This window comes from Apteryx mantelli, chromosome 19 (genome assembly GCF_036417845.1).
Source record: "Apteryx mantelli isolate bAptMan1 chromosome 19, bAptMan1.hap1, whole genome shotgun sequence".
Classification (NCBI taxonomy): domain Eukaryota; kingdom Metazoa; phylum Chordata; class Aves; order Apterygiformes; family Apterygidae; genus Apteryx; species Apteryx mantelli.
Window position 1 is genome coordinate 12,360,471 of NC_089996.1, and position 19,934 is coordinate 12,380,404.

The 19,934-nt window shown below is 38.4% G+C and overlaps 1 protein-coding gene across 1 annotated transcript in view; it reads left to right on the forward strand.

Annotated features, from left to right (window-relative positions):
• ANKFN1 (ankyrin repeat and fibronectin type III domain containing 1) overlaps positions 1 to 19,934 on the forward strand; it is a 66,359-nt gene that overhangs the window by 1,727 nt on the left and 44,698 nt on the right. Inside the window, exons 2-4 of the mRNA XM_067308403.1 lie at positions 5,952 to 6,162; positions 10,715 to 10,909; positions 12,375 to 12,488. Coding sequence (XP_067164504.1) covers positions 5,952 to 6,162; positions 10,715 to 10,909; positions 12,375 to 12,488 — 520 coding nt within the window. The remainder of the gene's footprint in view (positions 1 to 5,951; positions 6,163 to 10,714; positions 10,910 to 12,374; positions 12,489 to 19,934) is intronic.

The window sequence follows — 19,934 nt, forward strand, 5'->3', positions numbered from 1 at the left end:
AGTTTGTTTCAGCCACCATCTTTTCTTGCCTTTTTCTTTTCAATTGCAAGTTTCTATGTGCCTGTGAAAGTTAAAAAAGGAGGATAAACCTGTCCTGGGGACTGTACCAGAGCAGGCTGACATGTGGACTGAATGAGTGCTGCTGTTAACCTATCTTCTGACCGGTGTTTCTCAGATATTCCTTCGAATATGGGATCTCTTGTTGTACTTTACTGATGAGAAGAGAAACTGCAAATGATCATACCCCAAAGGCTGAGCAGCAGCTCACTGCTCATGAGGCTCCAGTCCTCTGCTATCTGCAGAGCTAATTACTTGCAGTCTGACTTCTCTCTCTTTTCAGCTCAGATCTGCCAGAATCTGCTAGAGGTGTGGGAGTGTTTGTGCCCTGTTCAATCAGCAGTCATAATGAGGAGAATCAATTGTACGCTGTTGTGTGGATGGTGGTTAATGGAATATAGACTTCTGTAAATGCCATTTCCCCTCAGCCCACTCCACAGTGATGAGAGTGATGCAGCTTTTGTCACTCCTGGCCTACTGTGACCGTAGGTACCTCTAAGTATTGCTGGTGTGGGGCCTGAGCCAGTGTCCACAGCAGTCAGTGAAAAAACTCCCATTGAACTCATCAGGCTTTGGATCCTGTTCTGTCCAATCTTCCAGTTGCCTGTTGTTTTCACAGTTTTCCCTAGAAATAAATAGCATGGAAACAATCAGTGAGGGGGTAGATATATGACAGGTCAAGTTGCTAGCTGATGTATTTTGTAATCATTGAGTTTCTGTGGTACTCAGCTAATTCTGTGACTGAAATCAAGTCTCCAGACAAGTGAACAACATTTGTTAAAATTTATTTTCTTTCAGCTTTGGCTAGTGAAGAGTTTTCTTTCCATTCTCTCTTGCTGTGCAACACTTTCCATTCAGTAAATTGTTGTCTTGCTGCAGACATAGCAATATCCCAAAATAGCTTTATTCTTGAACTCATGTTTATCAAAACAAGTCTTTGCAGAAACTGCTTTAACATTTTTTCCAACTCCAGTAGCACATAGTAGACTTTTTCAGGCTAACCTAGAGCAAATACCTTGAAAGGGGTACTTCATTTTAATTAAGCTACATAAGATTGCATTTCTAAACACTCCAGCACTGAATCACTTACTGGAACATGGTTATTACTTACAGCAAAGCAATACTGTAGTCCTTTTCAGTATATACATTTGCGCACCAGTGTAACACCTAAATAAATTAATCGCATAGCACAGCTGTCTAAAGCTAATGATTAGAGGCTGCAGGACTGAGTCAAGGAAAAAGAAATGTAAAAATTGTCCCCAAACTTTGCCTGATCACATGTAAATGTGATTCAGTTTCTGTTTGAATTCAGTGGTTTGTCTTTTCATAGCAGAAGAAAATTATCTAGTAGGTATAAATGAAGACAGAAATCAGAAGGCTCTTGTTAGTATTTGTGACAATACCAGCTGGACTCAAGTTGAACATGTAGGTCTAATAATATTACATGGTCATCTTAGCGCAGTTTGAATTTCATACTCCTGGGCTGGATATGTCTGAATAATACTGAAATATTAAAGACACTTTTAAATAGCATATGATTAGCCTTTTGCAGAAAACAATATAATCATCCAAAGATGTCCAGCAAATAGTTGGGGAATAGTTGATCTGGAGCATAGAACATTTTTTGGGCCTGGAGAGCTGGACTCAATGCAGACTTCCAGTGCAAATTGGAGAAATTTACTGGCATGGTTGAAAATGTGGTAAATATTTTGCTGTCTCACCAGGATGTTGTTTGACTGAAATGTGTCTATTACAGTTAGATGCGCGCTACTATGTGGATGAGGGATTACGTACATGCCTAGCTAGAAAGGCCATATCACAATTCCCGTGTTTTTTCTCTCTTTGAAGTTACTAGACATGCCAGCATATTTCAGACTATTGGTTGTGTCTGAATTGTTCATTTGGAAAACCTGATATTTGCAATTTGGTCTCAGAACTGTTTGGATTGGATGAAAGTAAGTTATAAACTTCATGCTCTGTTTCTTGTTTAAATGAGTGCAGCTTTTTCAATCAGATTTCTAATGAAATGAAGAAATAGAAATTTGCTTCTATTTTTGCATTTTTGGTGAAACATTCCTGCCAATAGATTTGCTGGCAAGAACATTTATGAGGAACTAACTTAAGCATGTGCTTAGATTCTGTTCAGCAAATTACCAAGGGCCAAAATTTCAGAAATACTTTAGATATTTAGTTTGGCAAACAAAAATCCAAAGATGCATTTTCAAAGGCATCTAGGAAGGTTTTAATCTTGATAATTGAATCCAAAAATAACAATTCAAACAAAGTTTTGGAAAGAATTTTACAATAATCATTCAGGTGGGTAAAATCTATTGTTAAAGTGTATGTATATATTTAAAAAGTGCCAAATGCTTTTGTCAGCCATATAACTGAGTTATTTTCAGCTGTAATACTGATTCTGCAGAATGTAGCCCTTCTTTTTTAATTATGTTCCAGTTTTTCTGTTTTTATATAATGCAAGAAACTCCTGAGATGCAGTATAAGATTTGAGTTTCATTCAGAATTTGAATTAAAACCAAATGATGGTATCCAGCACTTAAGTAACACTCTACGAATACTAATTCATTTAACCCTTATGCACATACCATGAAGTCAATTAAAAGAAAATGATTGTTCTGATTTCAGAAAGGGGAAAACTACGTATGTACCCAGTGCCACAGAGGAAGAGGAAATTCAAACTGAGAAATACCTAGTTCTCTGTCTTGAGTCTGTACCGCAAGCTTGTCATTGATTACTATCATCAGCTCTACCTTTTTGTTCTGCACTCAGACTGTTAGCCAGTGTTTCCTCAAATGAACTTAACTAATAAAAGTTGAAACTAATATAGTCATTCATTTAACTTCACCTGATTCCCTTTGTAATAAGCTCTTCATGAATTTGTTGTTAAGTAGATTTTACCAGCTGTGATCAGTTGCAAGAGTAATATGATTTTGCTTGTTTTCTGCGTCGATAAACGTGGAGGTGCTTCTGAATCATAAACGGCCTTTATTTCAAAAATGACAGTTTAGTGGAAGTTCCAAAACTGATAGAGAAAGAATTTGAAATGGATGTAAATTGGGATGAAATTAATGCTTTTTAGATTATGCATAAATATTTTTGGAGAATTAGTGAACATATTTTGCTTTTCTAATCGTTCACATGAAAAAATAGTGCATCAGTTCCCAGTTCTCCACCCATAATAATAAAGTTTCAAAGCGCAAAGGAGCATAGCTTTTTTCTCTTTAGCTGGAATATCAATGATCTGTTCATGTTAATTTTAAGAACATAGTACAGTGACATACAGCTGTTAAATGTTATTGTGTTATTGATTTGAGTGAGAGACACTTAATAGGTATCAGAATCATACCATTAATTAAAATATTTTGTAATTAAGTTAAAATTAATTTAAAAAAACATTTCTAGAACATTTCAGAGCACTTCATCACTTAAGGGTTAGGGGAGAATGCCCAGAAGGAAAGAAATCTCTGATTTCAGGATAAGGTGTTATATAAGTGAGACAGCAGATGTGTGGAGCTACTGGAATGCAAGGAAATATTGGTGCATTGCAGTAAAATTTTCTGTCGTTTTAAGCTTTACCTTAAAATTAGAGAAATATGGGACAACCTCTTTTCTAAAATGTACTGTAACTGTGCCCTCCCTAATGACAGTATTTGTCTTTAAAGAAAATCTTTTGCCTTGAACAGAGGGAATGGATAGAGAATGATAAGCCTGGCTGCTTACCATTCAGCTGTCTCTTATTTCAAGATTTCTTGCACCTAACACTGAAATAGGGTCTAAGTGTTTGATAATGAAATAAAATCTTGATCTTACAATCCAAACAAGAATTTGACAGAGACCCATTGTCATGAGACACTTGTTTAAGTGGTGTCTTTTATTTTGCATGGAAATCTACAGAAAAAAAAAATACTTCCTCAGAGTGAGTTATCTTTCCTAACTTAGCTGTCTAAATTAGATTTCTGAGTTTGCATGAGTCTTCTAGATTCACTTCATTGTTGCATAGTTCATTTCATCTAACAAATGTCTCATTTCTGTGCATTAAAAATTTTGGGTAAAGATCATCTTATGTACATCTGACTTGTTCTGGTGATCCTTAATATTCAGCTTAGTTGGGACCCATATTAAAACTTTAAGATAATACCATCTTTGCAACTTCCTAGAGTGATGCCAATACTTTGCAAACAAAACAGTAGCTATATTCTCCCTTCCTAGAAGGTGCTTGGAGCAGCTTGGTTGGTTGTATCCAAATCATTTATTGTATCTGCAATAAAACAGTTCTTAAAAACAGCAGTTTACAAATTTTTTTGGCCCCAAAGATCTCTGTCAGGCCCCAGAATTTCTGAAGACCCTTTTACCTACAAGCGCAGCTGAAAAGGCCCCTGCAGAGCTGATGGAGATTCCAGGTGTAGCTGCGGACTCTGCCATGGGCTACTGCTGCAGTTTTCAGAACTGCTTGCAAATCGCTAGTCTATACATTTTTAAGGAGATGAAATGTGTGGCAGCAGATCAATGCTCTATCAGAAAGTATTGTTTCCACTGAGAGCAAAAGTTGTGCAAGAGTATGCCAAATATAATTACACCCTTTTAAAAAGGGAAAATGAAGTGTTTTGATGTGGTTGAAATGTTGACTTCTGATCACAGTAGAAGAGAATGTTTTAGGGTTTCAATTCAATATTTATTTCATATCATAAATGATATGTTATTTTATGAAAATTGCCTCTGTGTTTCTTCCACTGTGAGTTTCAGGACACAGGAAGCTGGTTTACATCATGCATCTGTATCGCTTGCTCTCTTGTGTATGCGTTTCTTTAGTATGCCCACTGGCACAATATGTCTACATAGATCTCTGCTCCGTTATGTGACCACACGCTGAGCTCTCCTTGCTTTGCTGAGCCTCTTGCTTCTACTAATTCATTCTTAAAAGAAACAAAAAACCTATTGGGTAGTTACGGCAATGGGACACTGGAAGAGAATTTAAAGAAACTTGGCAAGTAATGTGTCATTACTGTAGGCTCCAGAAGGATGTTTTCATAACAGAAACCTGCAGGCCATGCTAGCATCCTGCACCTGCTTCTCCACAGCTCAATTAAGAAATGATAGGATTCTTTGTATCATACAGTTCTTCATTTATCTCCTTGTCATTGGTGGGGAAAAGGCCCTCAGTGGTTCTTCCTGCTTGAGAGTCAGTGCAATTTGTGTTCTCAGCTTTGCTTGTTTGCTTGTCTGTTTGTTCTTTGGTGTTCAGATGCATCTTTTTTTAAATACACAAACTGGACAGTCAGTTTGTTCAGTCTCCTTTCTACTTTCTTATTTAAGGACTATGCATTTCAAAGCTTCTAATTACAAGTTAAATGCAAAAATATGAGCACCTAGAAATGACTGAAGTGTTTGGGGTGATTTGGTATTTCTAGCTCATGCTGGAGCTGTAGGAGATTTTCTCCAGAATGGCTTCCTTGATTTGGATTTTGATCACCTGAGTTTGTATACTCCAGATTGTTACTCTGAGTTTTGGGTCTGAAAAATTCAGTCATCCAAACCTCTGCCAAAATCATAGTCTTTCATCCAGTTTCACACTGAAAATACGCAATATCATTCATGTAGTTTGAATTCAGGACAGATCTCTAGATAAGTGTAGGTTTGTTTTGGGTGGTTTTGAATCTCATTTCAATCCTCCCACAAACCTGAACTAAGTTCAAGCACACAATGGGAAGCAGAGCAAGCAGAGTTTTGCTGAAAATAATTTCCATGTTTCTAATTGAACCTAAGCTGGGGCTGAAGGATCAATATTTTGTAGCAGTCTCAAAAAATACAGTTTTTTCAATTTATTTTAAAACACATTTGAAAAGTTGTACTGAATTTCTGTTTTTATTAATATACAGAATTTCCAGTGCAATGAAGCTATGTTTGAGGCCGTGGAACAGCAAGATCTGGATGCTGTTCAGATTCTTCTCTATCAGTACACACCGGAGGAGCTGGACCTAAACACACCAAACAGTGAGGGACTAACTCCTTTGGATATTGCCATTTTGACAAACAACGTCCCTATTGCTAGGACCCTTCTACAGGTTGGGGCGAAGGAAAGCCCACACTGTAAGTAAAGAACACAAACTGAATTGGCTTAGATAATTGCCAGTAGGAGATTAGGTTTACTGTTGTTTTGGAAAATTAATTGTTATGCGCAAGTTTGACTGGTTTTATCATTAAGATAATTATACCAACAATAGTACCACAGTGCTGGGGGGTATTTGAAGGACTGTCTGCTTGTTGGATGCGTGCTCAGCAGATATTTTTTGTTCCCTAAGTCAGGCATACCAACTGATGAATCAGGTTGAGCTTCTAACCTGATTAACACCGAGGGAGTTGAGTTAGTATCAGTACTGAGAAGAAATCTTTAAAAATATGTAAACAGAACCTAAGTGACTAATCCAAAGATTGTAGGCTGGAATATGGAGTTTGTCATCAAAAATGACAGGATAATGGATTATCTTGACTATGGTTTGTGCTGATTATCCTTTTGATCTTGGCCATGACGCCTTCAGGAAACAGATTGTGTTGAAATCTATCATTTCCATTACCTAAGACTCCTGCTCATAACTCTTCAGTCCTAGTCTTCATATGACCCAAAATCCCGCTCAAATGAGAATTTCAGAGTCTTACAGAACCAGTGAAAACCTTAGCATGAGATAGGTCTTCTCACTTTACTGGAATACCAATATTGCTTATAACTACTTATTGTAGTTATAAAACTGTCCTTTGTATTCCTTCATGGGCATTTTTATGCACAATTTGTGGGTTGGACGGTGACTTACCAACCCAATTAATCAACTGTAAACTATGACACAAACTCTGACGCCTTGTGTCTAAAAATACACCAATGTATGCGAATTTGTTTTAAACTGTCAATGCCTATATTTAGGACATTCCCAGCAAGGCCATAATGAGACTGTGTTTGAGGGGTTCGGCCACTGCAGACTCTGCCATTAATTTCAAGTTAGTTAAATTAACAACATTTAGTGCTGGCATGTCAATCTCAGTGCTCCAGGAAATTGCACCTTGAGGCTACTAACATTGCCAGTTTTTTCACTGGAGAGTGTGTGTGCATGTGCGTGTGTGTGTTGAGTTTTTTTGCCAGACCCTCAGTGTTGGTACACCTTTATTGCTTTTCTATGTCCGCAGCACTTATATTATCATTTATTCTGGCCTCCTTTAACCTTCCCTGGAGATTTTTGCATAGTGTAGCTGCTCAGTGAAAAGAGTTTTTTAGCTTTATATTTATTTGTTTATTTTTCTGTCATGGTTCATGACTGAGGCTTTAAAAAAAAGTGTGACAGCATTTAGAGTACATGATTGACTGCTGAAGCAACATTCATTAACCATGACAAATCTAGAGGAAAACACAGTCTTGAGTGTTCTAAACAGCAGTAAAAAAGACTAAACTAATTTTTCATTGACCTCATCTGTAAATAAATGCAGTCTGATGGCGAGCAGGGGCAATCATAAATTAGTATTCATTTCCTGTAATTAATGCAAACATGCCTATGAACACAGAGAATATGAATATATAACCACCTCATTTCCATTTCAAAATATACCCACCAAATTTCCACTTCACTTATCTTGATTTTTCTGATTGAAATAATGGATCAAGCTTTCTCCATAAAAGGCAAATGATTGTTTTTTTCCTTAAGGACTTATAGTTGCTACTTGAAAGCAAAATGCAAAAAATTATTTTCAGCACTCAAAGCAAAGGTTTGCAGCATGTTTGTATTTGGCTTCATTCTTGTAGAACTGACAGCAGTTGCTTTCTGTTTTCTCCAGTCTTTCTGCTTTGCCTCCTGTACTTAACCAACCCTGTTAGAATGAAATCCGTTCTGTTTATATGATCTCAGGGCTGTAAGAGCATGATCCAGCACTCAGCAGGAGCATTTTCACTTGTCTGTGGTGGGTAATTGAGCAAAACTTCTCCAGGCTGTGTGGGAGGGGTGGGGTTTTCAAGGGAAAATTCTGACTCACCTCAATTTTGGGACAGGACACAAGCATCACTTAATCTGGTTGTAAGTGACTGTATAGGACATATGCACAGATTTGGGAGGTTGCAAGGTGAAGGTCCTTTCCAAGTGCACACAGAAGTCTTCCTACAGGGAAAGCTCTTGCTCTTCTACTATCTTAGCCATAGGGATCTGGCTGGAATCTCAGTATAGCCACTAACATAATGCTATAGAAAAGAGGATCTTGAGGATAGATAGCTTCCAGCTGTATCACCTGGACTGCTGCCTGGAGTAGGCAGAGCAGAGGATAAAACCATAGAAAATAAAACTATGATCTTCATTTCCACATGGAGCTCAGACTGTATAAATCTTACCAGGAACCTAGCATCTCTTAAACACAAAGTAAGCAGGATCAGAGAGTATAGCATTTAGAATATTAATTTAGTGGGGAGGAGGCAGGACTTTCACTGTTGTCGAAGTCCACTGTGTTACCATCTTTTCAGTTACTGTTATTCATCACATGTTCTTGGCTTGGCTTGTTCATGCAAACCCAAATAAAAATAAGATTAAAATTTCCAGTGGCTGATTTGACATGTTTCCAAGACCTGACAAATGTGAATCTTGATTAAAGAGATACAGCCAGATCCTCAGCTGGAACTTGAACCAATGCCAGTTCACAATCACCTGAAGTTCTGGCCCATGAAATCTCCTTTCTCAGTCCTGGTGTGCTATCAGATGTGTTGCATGCTTATTGTAGGCATGGATCCAGGAAACCCTGTCACCTTTGGCCTCCCAGTAGACAGCCAGTACTGAGGATACCAGCAGATTGCAGTAAGCCTGGCCCATATGTCTCTGATGTCCAATGAATGAAGAATGATCAGACTTCAAGAAGGGTGGCAGCAAGCCAGCTTCTGAAAGCAAAATCTTAGAGACAAACCTTCTTCAAAAAAAAAACCCTTTGGATGTCAGAGGTGTTAAGTAATTCTTTGCTCTCCCCCTGTGGTTTTTAAAGATCCAATGGCATTTTTCACAGTAGTATGCAGGGCTATCCTTAGACTCTGTTAAACTGCTTGTGAGATTGTGATGAGAGACAATGGGCATAAGTTTAAAAAAAAAAAAAAGAGGTTCAGACTGGATAAGAGGAAAAACTCTTTCACCTAAGGACAATAAAGCATTGGAACGAGTTGTCCAGAATGGTTGTAAAGCCTGAGAAATTTTTCTGGGAAGTTTTCAAGACCAGACTGGATCAAGCCCTGAGTAACCTGGTCTGACCTAATAGCTGACCTTGTTTTGAACAGGAGGTTGGACTAGAGAAGATCCCTTCCAACCTGAATTATCCTATAATCCTATGATTCCAGGTTAGGAATAACACATTCTTATGTGCCTGGCAGATATCTTCTATCATGTGGTGTTTTGATGTCAAAAGCCAGTCTTGGTCTCTTATACAGCAGTTTGATGTTTTCATAGATGTCTACTCCTTTCTTATACAAGTAAATGATCAGTGCAGCCTGTGCAAGACTCATGCTGTTCCCATAAAAACGTTGGAGAAACCAGGAGCTGGCTGTCCCTATGCAGCAACTGCCCATCATTACTAAGAGTTGTGGCTTGTGGCAGTGAAGCATTTTGGATAAATAGGGGCCTTTTAAATCAAGAGTATCTGAGAGCTCTTCTGCAAAATTACCAGATACCAGATAAATTTTATTTTCTGTGATTTCAGAATTCCTTCTCTTGTACGCTATTTCCTGTGTATTGAACATCAAATCAGTTGTTGCATTCCTTTTCACATTAAGCAGCTTTACAAGTTATATTTTCTAACCTGTACGTAGTTTGAAGAAGCTCAGGCTACAAGCAGTTCTGAAAATAGTGATTGATTCTACATATTACACTGCATAGGGGCTAATTTAGGGCAGTCCTGTGGACTTGGGCAGAGATCAAAGCCTGTTTTAGCTTGTAACCTATGTTATTGTCATCTTCATCTTTATATAGCACTTAGCAGTTTGTATGGGCATACTGGAGGGACTGCTAAATGTCGGATAGAAATTGTTCTGTGCACTGGAGAAAAACAGAACCTCCATGTGTCAAATTGTTTACTATTTGTCAAGACTCTCAGAGGACTAAATAGATATGTACATGGGGGACTAAGGCACAAAGAAAACCTGGAAAGAGATCTTTTGAAGCCCAGTCAGGGCCCTTAAGCACAGCACTCATTCTTAGGTTTGCCAAATAGTTCTCTCTTCACTTGCAGAGATTTCTATATTGTATATGTTTATCTATAACCAATAACAGCCTCTTTTTTTCCCTAGAAACTTATGATGTTATGGCTAAGTAGAGGCTGGATAGAAACCAAAATGTTTTATTGTCTTGGTTCTTTTTTTAATGTTCCACCAACTTAGAGCAGTCTATTGCAGTCTATTTAAGACATTTTTAAGTATGTGAGAAACACTAAGAAGTAAAATTTGCTCAATTTATTCAAGTGATCAGATCCTCAAGTGGTATAAATTGGCATGGCTTTAATCTGCTTAACTACGGGACATCTACCAGAAGACAGTGTTGCAAGGATTTGACCTTATATGGGTTATACTGGACTGCCTAAGGCCACAATTTTATCGCTTAAGTCCAGCAAGTGATTATTTACTTTTCCCTTTTCTTGGTAGTTGTTAACATGGAAAGCAGGTCAGCGCATCTGAGCACATTGGTCCAGGAAGCACAGCAGCGAGTTACTGAGCTGTCTGCACAAGTGATGAATGAAGGCCTTGGTATGGACAATACAGAAAAAGAGAAGCAACTAAAAGCATGGGAATGGAGATACAGGCTGTACAAGCGCATGAAGGCAGGCTACGAGCATGCTAGTAAGTAGAAGAAAGTAATTATGAAGTTCAAGACAAGAACTCTGCCACTGTGAATACTCTGCCTTTGTCGAGCAGAGGTGTTCTGATACAACACGGCTGTGAAACAGACAAGTGTTAAGGTGGGAAAACCGAGAACTACAACTAAATGGCATTACCCATAATGAAATGAGAAATGATGTTAGAACAAAAAAGGACCAAAAATGTGAGAGCAGCAAGCGCACAGCTCCTTTAGGAGCAGGCCGCTTAAAACTGCTAAGAGGAGGTCTACAAACTTTTGGTTCAGGATCTGATCATTCTGTCCTGCTTCTTTCTCTTCACATTTACTTCTGGATTTCATTTAGTGTGATCAGAATTTAAAATAGGACTATTAGGAATATATGACTAGAGAGGAAGAGGGACAGAACATTGGCCTTTTTTCTGTTGTAATTTAATTTTTTTTTAACGTTTCTGTTTTAGAAAAATGGAATTTTAAGTATTTGATCAGACAATGAAATTTAAATTTTCACATAAAAACTGTGAAAATGTAATCTTATTTTTGGCATCTACATACAAGAGCAGTCACGGATTGGACCACTTTAAACAGTTCTACAAGTGAGTCTGTACCCAAAGTAAAAGTTACTTTGGACCCAAGGCAAGGAGTAAACAAACAGGGCCAAACTGTTTCACATTTAGATCTTTTGACTGTATCCTATTCAGTGAAATACAATCATTGCCATTAATATTTTTACAGCCACCGTTATATAAATGTACTTACAAATAATTTTCGCAAGGTTACTGTATTCTAAAATTATTTTTTCAAGAAAAATATGGTGTTCCTTGCATTAGATACTAAATACAGCAAATACAGCAGTATTGTAAGTTGTTATAATGAAAAAATTGTTATTCACACCAGCAGTAAGTCATGACATTTTGTGTTTGATTTCTGAATTGAGTCTGATTGATAGTCTGTGAAGTCAGCTTTGTTTTAAAAGACATTAAGCCTCAACTGACAAATGTATTTTGGAACTGCTACACTGAAACATTTGTGGAATACGCAATTTCTGAATCACAATAATGTAAAAATGGTTTCTGTCATTTGATAAATTTGAGTTTGTTAGTCAAACCATAAAGGTTTAATTAGCTCTTTGTGGTTTTGTCCTTTCTCTCCCCTCTTACCCACCCCAAGAGATTTATAGGGGCTTTTCATTGACATAATTAGCATGAATCTGTTTTATTGGGTTACATATATGCAGGAAGATATTTTTAACCAAAAGGAGCCAAAAACCATGATAGAAACAAATGGTGTCTGCAGGATATTGTTAGCAGGGGCACTAATTAAAATGCTCAAAAGGCAGAGAACACAAACACCTACAACCCAAAGCTCACAATTGCAGGGTGATTTTCAGTGGGTTCTTTGAAGACACAGAAACATTGTTTGAATAGGATTTGTTGTGCTGAAGAGCTGATGTTTTCTCTTCTCTCCCAGGAGCCCCTGAGGCGCCAACCAATGTCTGTCTCATGGTAACAAGCAGTACATCACTCACTGTCACCTTCCAAGAACCTCTGAGTGTCAACTCAGCTGTAGTGACCAAATATAAAGGTACTGGTTTTAGACATCTTTCATTTATCTTAACAATGTACAAAAATTTGAGGGCTAAGTGACGAAGATATTTATCTACAAGAGAGTATATTGCAGTGTAATACATATTTGAATTTAATTATTTTTCCTGTCAATAGCTGTAGAAGTTAAATTTTTTTCCCCAAAGAAAGAAATTTTCAAAAAAGAAAAATAAGTTAACCAAAAGCTTTCTCCTCGAGTGTTTTGAAGAAGTTTGCTCGACTCGCTGTGGTTAGGACATCTGCTCAGTGACTGGGTTGAGATGAGCCAGCTATAAAACACAAGCTAACTTTTGGTGCCTGTGGGCTTCTGAAACCATGTGTATCTTTGTAAATGCCAAACCCACACCACCATTTCTTAAAGGAATGCCTCTGGAAGCTGAAACTTCTGGCAGCGGCATCATACAGCCCAACTAATTAGCTATTCCACGGCTGCCACATCATTCCTGGAAGAGCAATACGATTGGGGTGGCACCAGTTAGTTGCAAAGTGGAATGAATAGGAAAATGCTTCCATCTGAATAGCCCTGTTGAATAGAAATCATTTCAAAACAGAATTTCTGTTCCACAGGAAATTCCAACTTTAAAAAAAAGTTTTATTGCAGGTTAGAACAAAAATGAAAAATTTTAAAATTTCCTGTTTAAAGGAACTTCCAGGTTTTCTAAAATGTTTGGAACAGCAAGTTCTTCCAAGCTAAGTGCAGCAATCAGCAGCCTCTATCTTCCAGATGGACCCTGGGATATATATCAGGATTCTCCTTCTGCATAAAAGCACTGTTCTAAAGAACTGGCACCGCCTTTGCCTGCCCCAGGGGAGGCAAAGGGGGACCCTGAATGTCCTTGTAGTTGATTTCCTACTACTTCTATCTTAATCTTCCTGTTGTGTCTTCCAGTTTGCATTAACAATTAAAGATTTATTGGAGACGTATTTGAACCTTGGATTTTCATAGCAGCAAGAAGCGTAGTGGCTGGGTTGTGGGGCAGTCTGTTTCATCTTTCTGTGTGTGTGTGTTGCAGCGATTGCTCCAACAGGAGACGTTCAGAGAGCCCAGTCCAGGCGAGTGCCCAAGAGTTCCTGGGGCTCCTCTGAGTGTGGGAAATGCAGGTGCACAGGTCCCGCTAACATCTGCACCCAGGGGACTGCATAAGTTTATTTTGGAATAGGCAGATTCTCGCTTTCTCTCCTCCCCCTGCTTCCTATCATAGCTGGGTTTGGCCAGAAGAAATTTTTTTACAGTGTTTAAAAAAAAAAAAAAAAAGCACAACCTCCCAGACATCGCTAAGACCGCCAGAGTGATTCCATTGTTTATAACCTCAGCAGAAGGGTAAATTACTGTATTATACCTAGTCAGCTGTGGAGTGCTGCAGGAAGTGTGATTTCGAAAAGCATCAAAGCCCTTTAGGAGCCTAAATCTAATTTTGAACAATGGATTGGGTTGCCAAGAAACTAGATTTCATTTAAGGGCTTCCTACTGCCTGATTTACTTGTGCAAATGATACTTGGGCTCCTAAAACACTTAAGTTCTCTTGAAAATAATAGCCTGCTCTTTGTAATAAGCAGATTTTGTACCACCCTGATACATTGTCCACAATACATAATAAATGTTGGTATTTTCACAGTAAAGCAAATCCCCAAATACAATTGAATTTTAAAAAATATTTTCTAAAGGTTGTGGTTTTCTCCTCTTGCACATACATTTGGTTTGAATCTGTTTTGTACCATGCCAGCTCTGTTCTCTTTTTGGTAAGTACAACATTAAGAGAAATTTAATCCAACATGACCTGACTTTCTAATCAGACTAGGTAGCAGTGTCATCACATTTTGAATTATCCTCACTGGTGATCATTTTATGCTTTATCAAGTTGACAGTTAGTCCTGCCAGAATGTTCTTTTAAAATCCTTTATCCCAGGAGACCTGCATATTTATGGTTAGATAAAAAGAAAGATCATTAATAGCTCCTTTTGGTGACTTTCGGGAATTAATTAAGCACTGGTTGTAGAATTGTTTATTACATTATGGAGTGAGATTCTTTGTGCTAGTTTGAGGGGTCATAAAATGAACCTTTCAAATGTTCACTCGCAAGAATGATTAGAACCAGCTAGCAATTACTAGCCGTGAAAAGAGCTTGATAGCACTGTCTGAGGATCTTTTTAATCTGATATATAAACCCCCAATCCAGAAAACTATCTAAGCATTTTGCTAATTCAGGGCCAAAAATAAACTCTTAGGGTTTTTTTCCTCAATACTGCTTTTTTTAGTGAAGAGCACTTGCAGCAGTGTTTAGGGAATACCTGCTCATTAACAAATGCTAATGTTCTTTCTCTGGACCTGAATTATAGGGGATAAAAACTGACATCACTTCTGTTCAGTTTAGTTCAGTTCCTTAAAAACATTGAGAAACTGCCAATTCCTTTTTTCTGTGTCATTTTTTTTTTTTACATGTTTTTCCAAAGGTTTATTTGCTCAAATGTCATTTTGAAACTGGGCTTGGAACATTATCTTACTGCTATTTTCTTGTGTGTGATCCTTTTCCTTGTTAGCTGTATAACTTACAAATAATAATAGAGGAGGATAATACTTTGCACTCACTCTCTAACCACTAAAACCATCTCACTTCATTAGGAGATTTAATTTTAACCACACACAGTGAATGGGTATTGACTTTGGTGTCCCAGCTGGATGGCGTTCAGTGATTGCATTCTGTTGAGCCACTGCTTTAAGGAGCCAGCGTATTCTTTGCTTCCTCTCCTGGATTGTTGTTTAATGTTGCAGGCACCATCCTAATGGCTCCCTTCAGTTTCCCTCCAGAGAAGGCTACAGTGTGGTGGTGGCTGCAGTGAAATTATTCCTATGTATATTGTAACTTAGTAAAGTGTTTTGAGGTTGGAAGCAGACAGGCATGACATAAATCAATAACAATAGTAGTAATCTTTTCTGCACTAGAGAGAGATTTAAAGCCAGAGACACTCTACCCCAGCCAGTTTTAGGAAGGATGTGAAGCATCACTGTAGTGCTGAGAGGAAAGGCCCCTGTCCTTGGCTAATCATGCCCTGAAGTCAAACTATACACCCCATCGTGGAAATAAAACTTAAGACCTGCCTTGGTTTTATACCTTTAAAACCACAATCAAGATGGTCTACACTCATATACAAAATAACTTGCCACAGTTTGAAACTAAGGTGAACCTTATTATACAACATCTTGTACACACTGTCGTGTTGTTACTGCATGATGGTTTTTTACCCTAGAGCTACGCTACTGTAACTGCCTTGATGCAAAAAATCACAGCAGCTTCATAATCCAGTTAGGCACCACTTAACTTCTAGGAGCAGTCCCTTTGGAGCTGGGTAGTAGGTGCTTGTAGGGCTTTTAAGAATTGCTGTCTTTCACCAGTTAGCCTTTCTGATGGGGTTCACATATAGCACACAACACACGCATAGAGAAATCAGTTCAGTTCAAAGAAAAAATTACACATTTTCTGCTCCTTTTAAACCTGATTATTGTTTTGCTTCTACGATGAATAAGTATAGTTTAACCTCCTCTTATTGCATAATATTTTTCATCTATTTCCCATCAGAAGTAGTCATAATAGTGCTCTAATCCCCAAGTATAGGATAAGGAAGAAAAATAGACACCGTGCTGAACATTACCTACTGAGAAGGACCACCATGTAATGGAAAATCTGCATTTATACTTTATTTACAATTTTCTGAACAAACATCTATATTCCTTTTTGGAGAAAAATTGAGGCAGCTTCTGTAACCAAAGTTGAGCTAATTTATTTAAGAGACTGCAACTATTTATCTTTGAAGAGAGAGAAAGAGAAAAAAATCTGAGCCTCATTTACGTGGTAAACAGAGCTGATCTACTTTCTGTTTGAATGTAGCTGTGGACTCAGATGCCGTGCTATTTTCCAGATAGCAATGCTAAGTTGTCTAGGCCATTTTAGTCCTTGTTACCTTTTTTGCTTGTTCATTATTGTAGCAGAATATTTTATGTTTGTCAGGACTGCTCAACTGCCTTCTAGGATTTCTGTTGGATGGAGTGAAGATTTTTTCATTTTCTATGTCAATGTAGCTCTTAAAAAAAAAAAAAAAAAATTTCAGCCAGCTGAGCTTAGATCAGGAAAGAGAGTTACGTGTTGCTCAGTTCTTGACAAAAAATCACTTGCTGCCTCCCTTCCTCCTAGCCAATTTGTAGTTCTTTTCAAAATTTTTTGCATTAGAATAATTTAAATTGTTTTTAAATCATTGGTTCAGCCCTAGTCAGATGTGCAGTAGCCAAAATATGTTGCTGTGTGGTGGATGGTTTGGTGGCCTGGATGGAACGTGTTGGTTATAGGCAAGTACATTTGTCCAGGAGAGCTGGCGCGGTTTGGTGTTATCACTGGAAGTCTCAGCCAAAGGAACAGACTAATGAAAAGGCAGCTCAGAACACCAAACCTGAAGGTCAGCATCCAAGATCACAGGATGAGGAAGTGTGCCAAGGTGGGCCTATATGTTATATGTTTTGTAGCTCAAAAAAATCATTGTCTGAGATTATCAATTGACATCTCACTGTGTCAGTGGAAATCTGTCATTGAAAATTTCTGTGTGAAAAGCCTCAAGAATTTTATAAAAACTGTCTAGGAATTTTGTGTGATTCTGCATGTTTTACTCACATGAATAATCCTTCCACAACCAAATAATCTCACAAATCTGTATGGGCCTCTGATTATCCCTGTGTGCGTGTGCACGCGCGCGCGCACACACACACACTTAAATTTGTAATTGTGTATTTGACTTGTTTATCTGTAGTAGACTTGCCATATTTGATTGAGTTTGGATTCTTCTGTAGCAGTGATCCTTCCAGTATTGCACAGGCAGGACCAGTACTGTGTGGGTTTGGCTCCACACAGATTTGGCTAGTCCATCAGGTAGAGTTCACACAAAGGACATACTTGTGCATATTTTTTTATTTATTTGCAAGTATATATATGTGTGTGTGTAAAATATGAGATATCTCCATTCCATCTTTTCTTCTACTTTGTTGGTGGCTCTTCACATTGCAGTGTCACACAGAGTAGAAAATAGGAAGCCTGAGCTTTGTTTGATTTCTGGAAGAACCCTGGTTATGGAAGTGAATGCTTGTGGAAGTGAATCTTATGTATGAAACTGTGCTGCTTTAACATTAATATCTATACATCCTTATACAGTAGGTGCTATGTCACAGCCTGATCCTGTTCCAGTTTGTAGTGGAATTAAGTAGCATTCTGCATTCAACTTGATCTTGAAACCTTTTTCACTTATTAGTCAAAGTTTCTATGTATATTTTGAAACTCATTCTTTCTTTCCCCAGATCAGTTCTTTACTCCATAAAAAGCAAAGAGAATACATTTCTTTGTAAGACATTTGAATTTGTCCTGCTGAATAGGTGTGGTCTGATATTTTTTACAGTAGTTCATTTATGGCATTTTATTAGGTCTCCTGGGCACTTTATTTGCACATTACATTTTGGTAGCTAACAGGACTGTGCAATTTGACTTCTATTTTTATGCATAGCAAGTACAGAAATGTTTAAATGTTAAAACAAACCTTTCTATTTCTAACTCCTTTCAATGTCTGTAGTATGCATTGGAGCTTAAAAAAAATAGAAGTTCTTAATTTTTCTGTTAAGTCTGCTATGTATTTAAAGACACCTTTGAGCTTGGATTACATATTAAGTGAGGGTATAATTAAGTAATGTAGTTGATCAGACACACATTATTCAATTCAATCATTCTTTCCTCCTGCTTTGTGTTTTATAAGAATTTTGAACAGCAGCTCAAGATGAATGGCTATGAGAAAACCCAGACGTCTAGGGTCTGGTTTTGTCTGTCTTTGGTGCATCTAAGAAAAAGGCTCATATCATGATGTGGCTTAATTTTAGACATCACTTTACCTTTTACATTTGCTTTGACTTAGCAGCATTAATAAGCATTTTTAAAAATACTTTGCATGTGGCTAAGCATTAAAGCTTCCAGTTTATAGGCAGGGAAACTGGCATAGAAGAGGTGAATTTCTTATAGTCAGTGACAGGACTGGAACCCAAGACCTTCTGTTTCTGTCTTGAAAGAGAATCCTTCTTTAGCAGATCTTTTGATCCATGGGTTTGGGAATACTTCCTTACTGCAAACTTAACAATGTTAGCTGCTAATAAGATTAAGTTAGCAGAATCTCTTCAGAGGGAATGGGGTAATGTTTCTCTGCTCACCGCCTTATTTCTGAAGTCTTTTCTGGTCCATCATGGTCTTTCCTTGTCCACTTACATGTGTAGAAGTTCTGAAACATAGTCAGTTTACTTGTCCACCCAGAACCTGATATTCTTCTAGTGATTAGATCTGATGCACAGGACTGATAAATGAATGTAAATTTGAAATCAGGCCCTTAGATCTTGCTTCAAGATCTTACCAGGTATATTGGACATAAACTGCAGGGTTTATTGCATTCATGCATGAGTGCCCAATTAGTTCATGCATGAGTACCCAACTAATTTATGCATGAGCACCCAATCAGTGCGTGCATGAGCACCCAATTAATTTACTCATGACTGCCCATCTGGTTCACACATGAGAGCCCTACTGAATCATGGGAGAGCACCCAATTGGTTCATGCATGAGCACCCAATTAGCTCATGCCTGAGTGCTGTGTTGGGCACGCATGGCAGATTTTGGTAGCCCAAGGCTGCAGTGGTGCTTGTGTGGGAAGATGCCAGGAACTAACAGGTGCTAGTCACAGGCAGGCCCAGCCAGCTCTGAAACCAATGAAAACACTCCATCACACCCCGAAACATCAGCTCATCAGAGGAGCCCACAGCACCCCAGCTCAGATTTAAGAACAGGAGCCACTAGGGGAGAAGACACGTGAGAAGACACGTAAGGAGACACATGGAGAGATGCTTGAGAAGACATGGGGCTGGAGAAGTGCTCTTGGAAGGAGGAGCTCCATGCCCAAGGGTGCACCTTTGAGAGACTGCAGCCCATGGGCAACCCATAGCAGGGCAGGGGCCCCCAAGGGACCACAGCCATGGGCAACCCACACCTGAGCAGGGACAGTGAGGAGCAGAGGAAAGCCAGCAAGAAGCATGGAGGAGTGGCAGGCACCACCCCACCCTCCTGTGCTGCCCATTGCCTCCCCAAAGGAATTGGGAAGGACTGAGCACAATCCATGGTGAAAACGGGAAGTAGAGACTATGAAAGAGGGAAGATAGGTGTTTGGATAAGCTGAGCCTGGGAAAGGGGGAGGAAAGGTGTTTACTTAAGTGTTTGTTTAATTGTTTGTTTTCTTTCTTCTCAATACCTGAATCAGTGATTAGAAGTTTGTGTTAACTGTCAATAAATTAAATTAAGTAAAAATTCCCCAAATCAAGACTGTTTTGCCCATGACAACTGGCTGCGGTGTTATGGAGAGG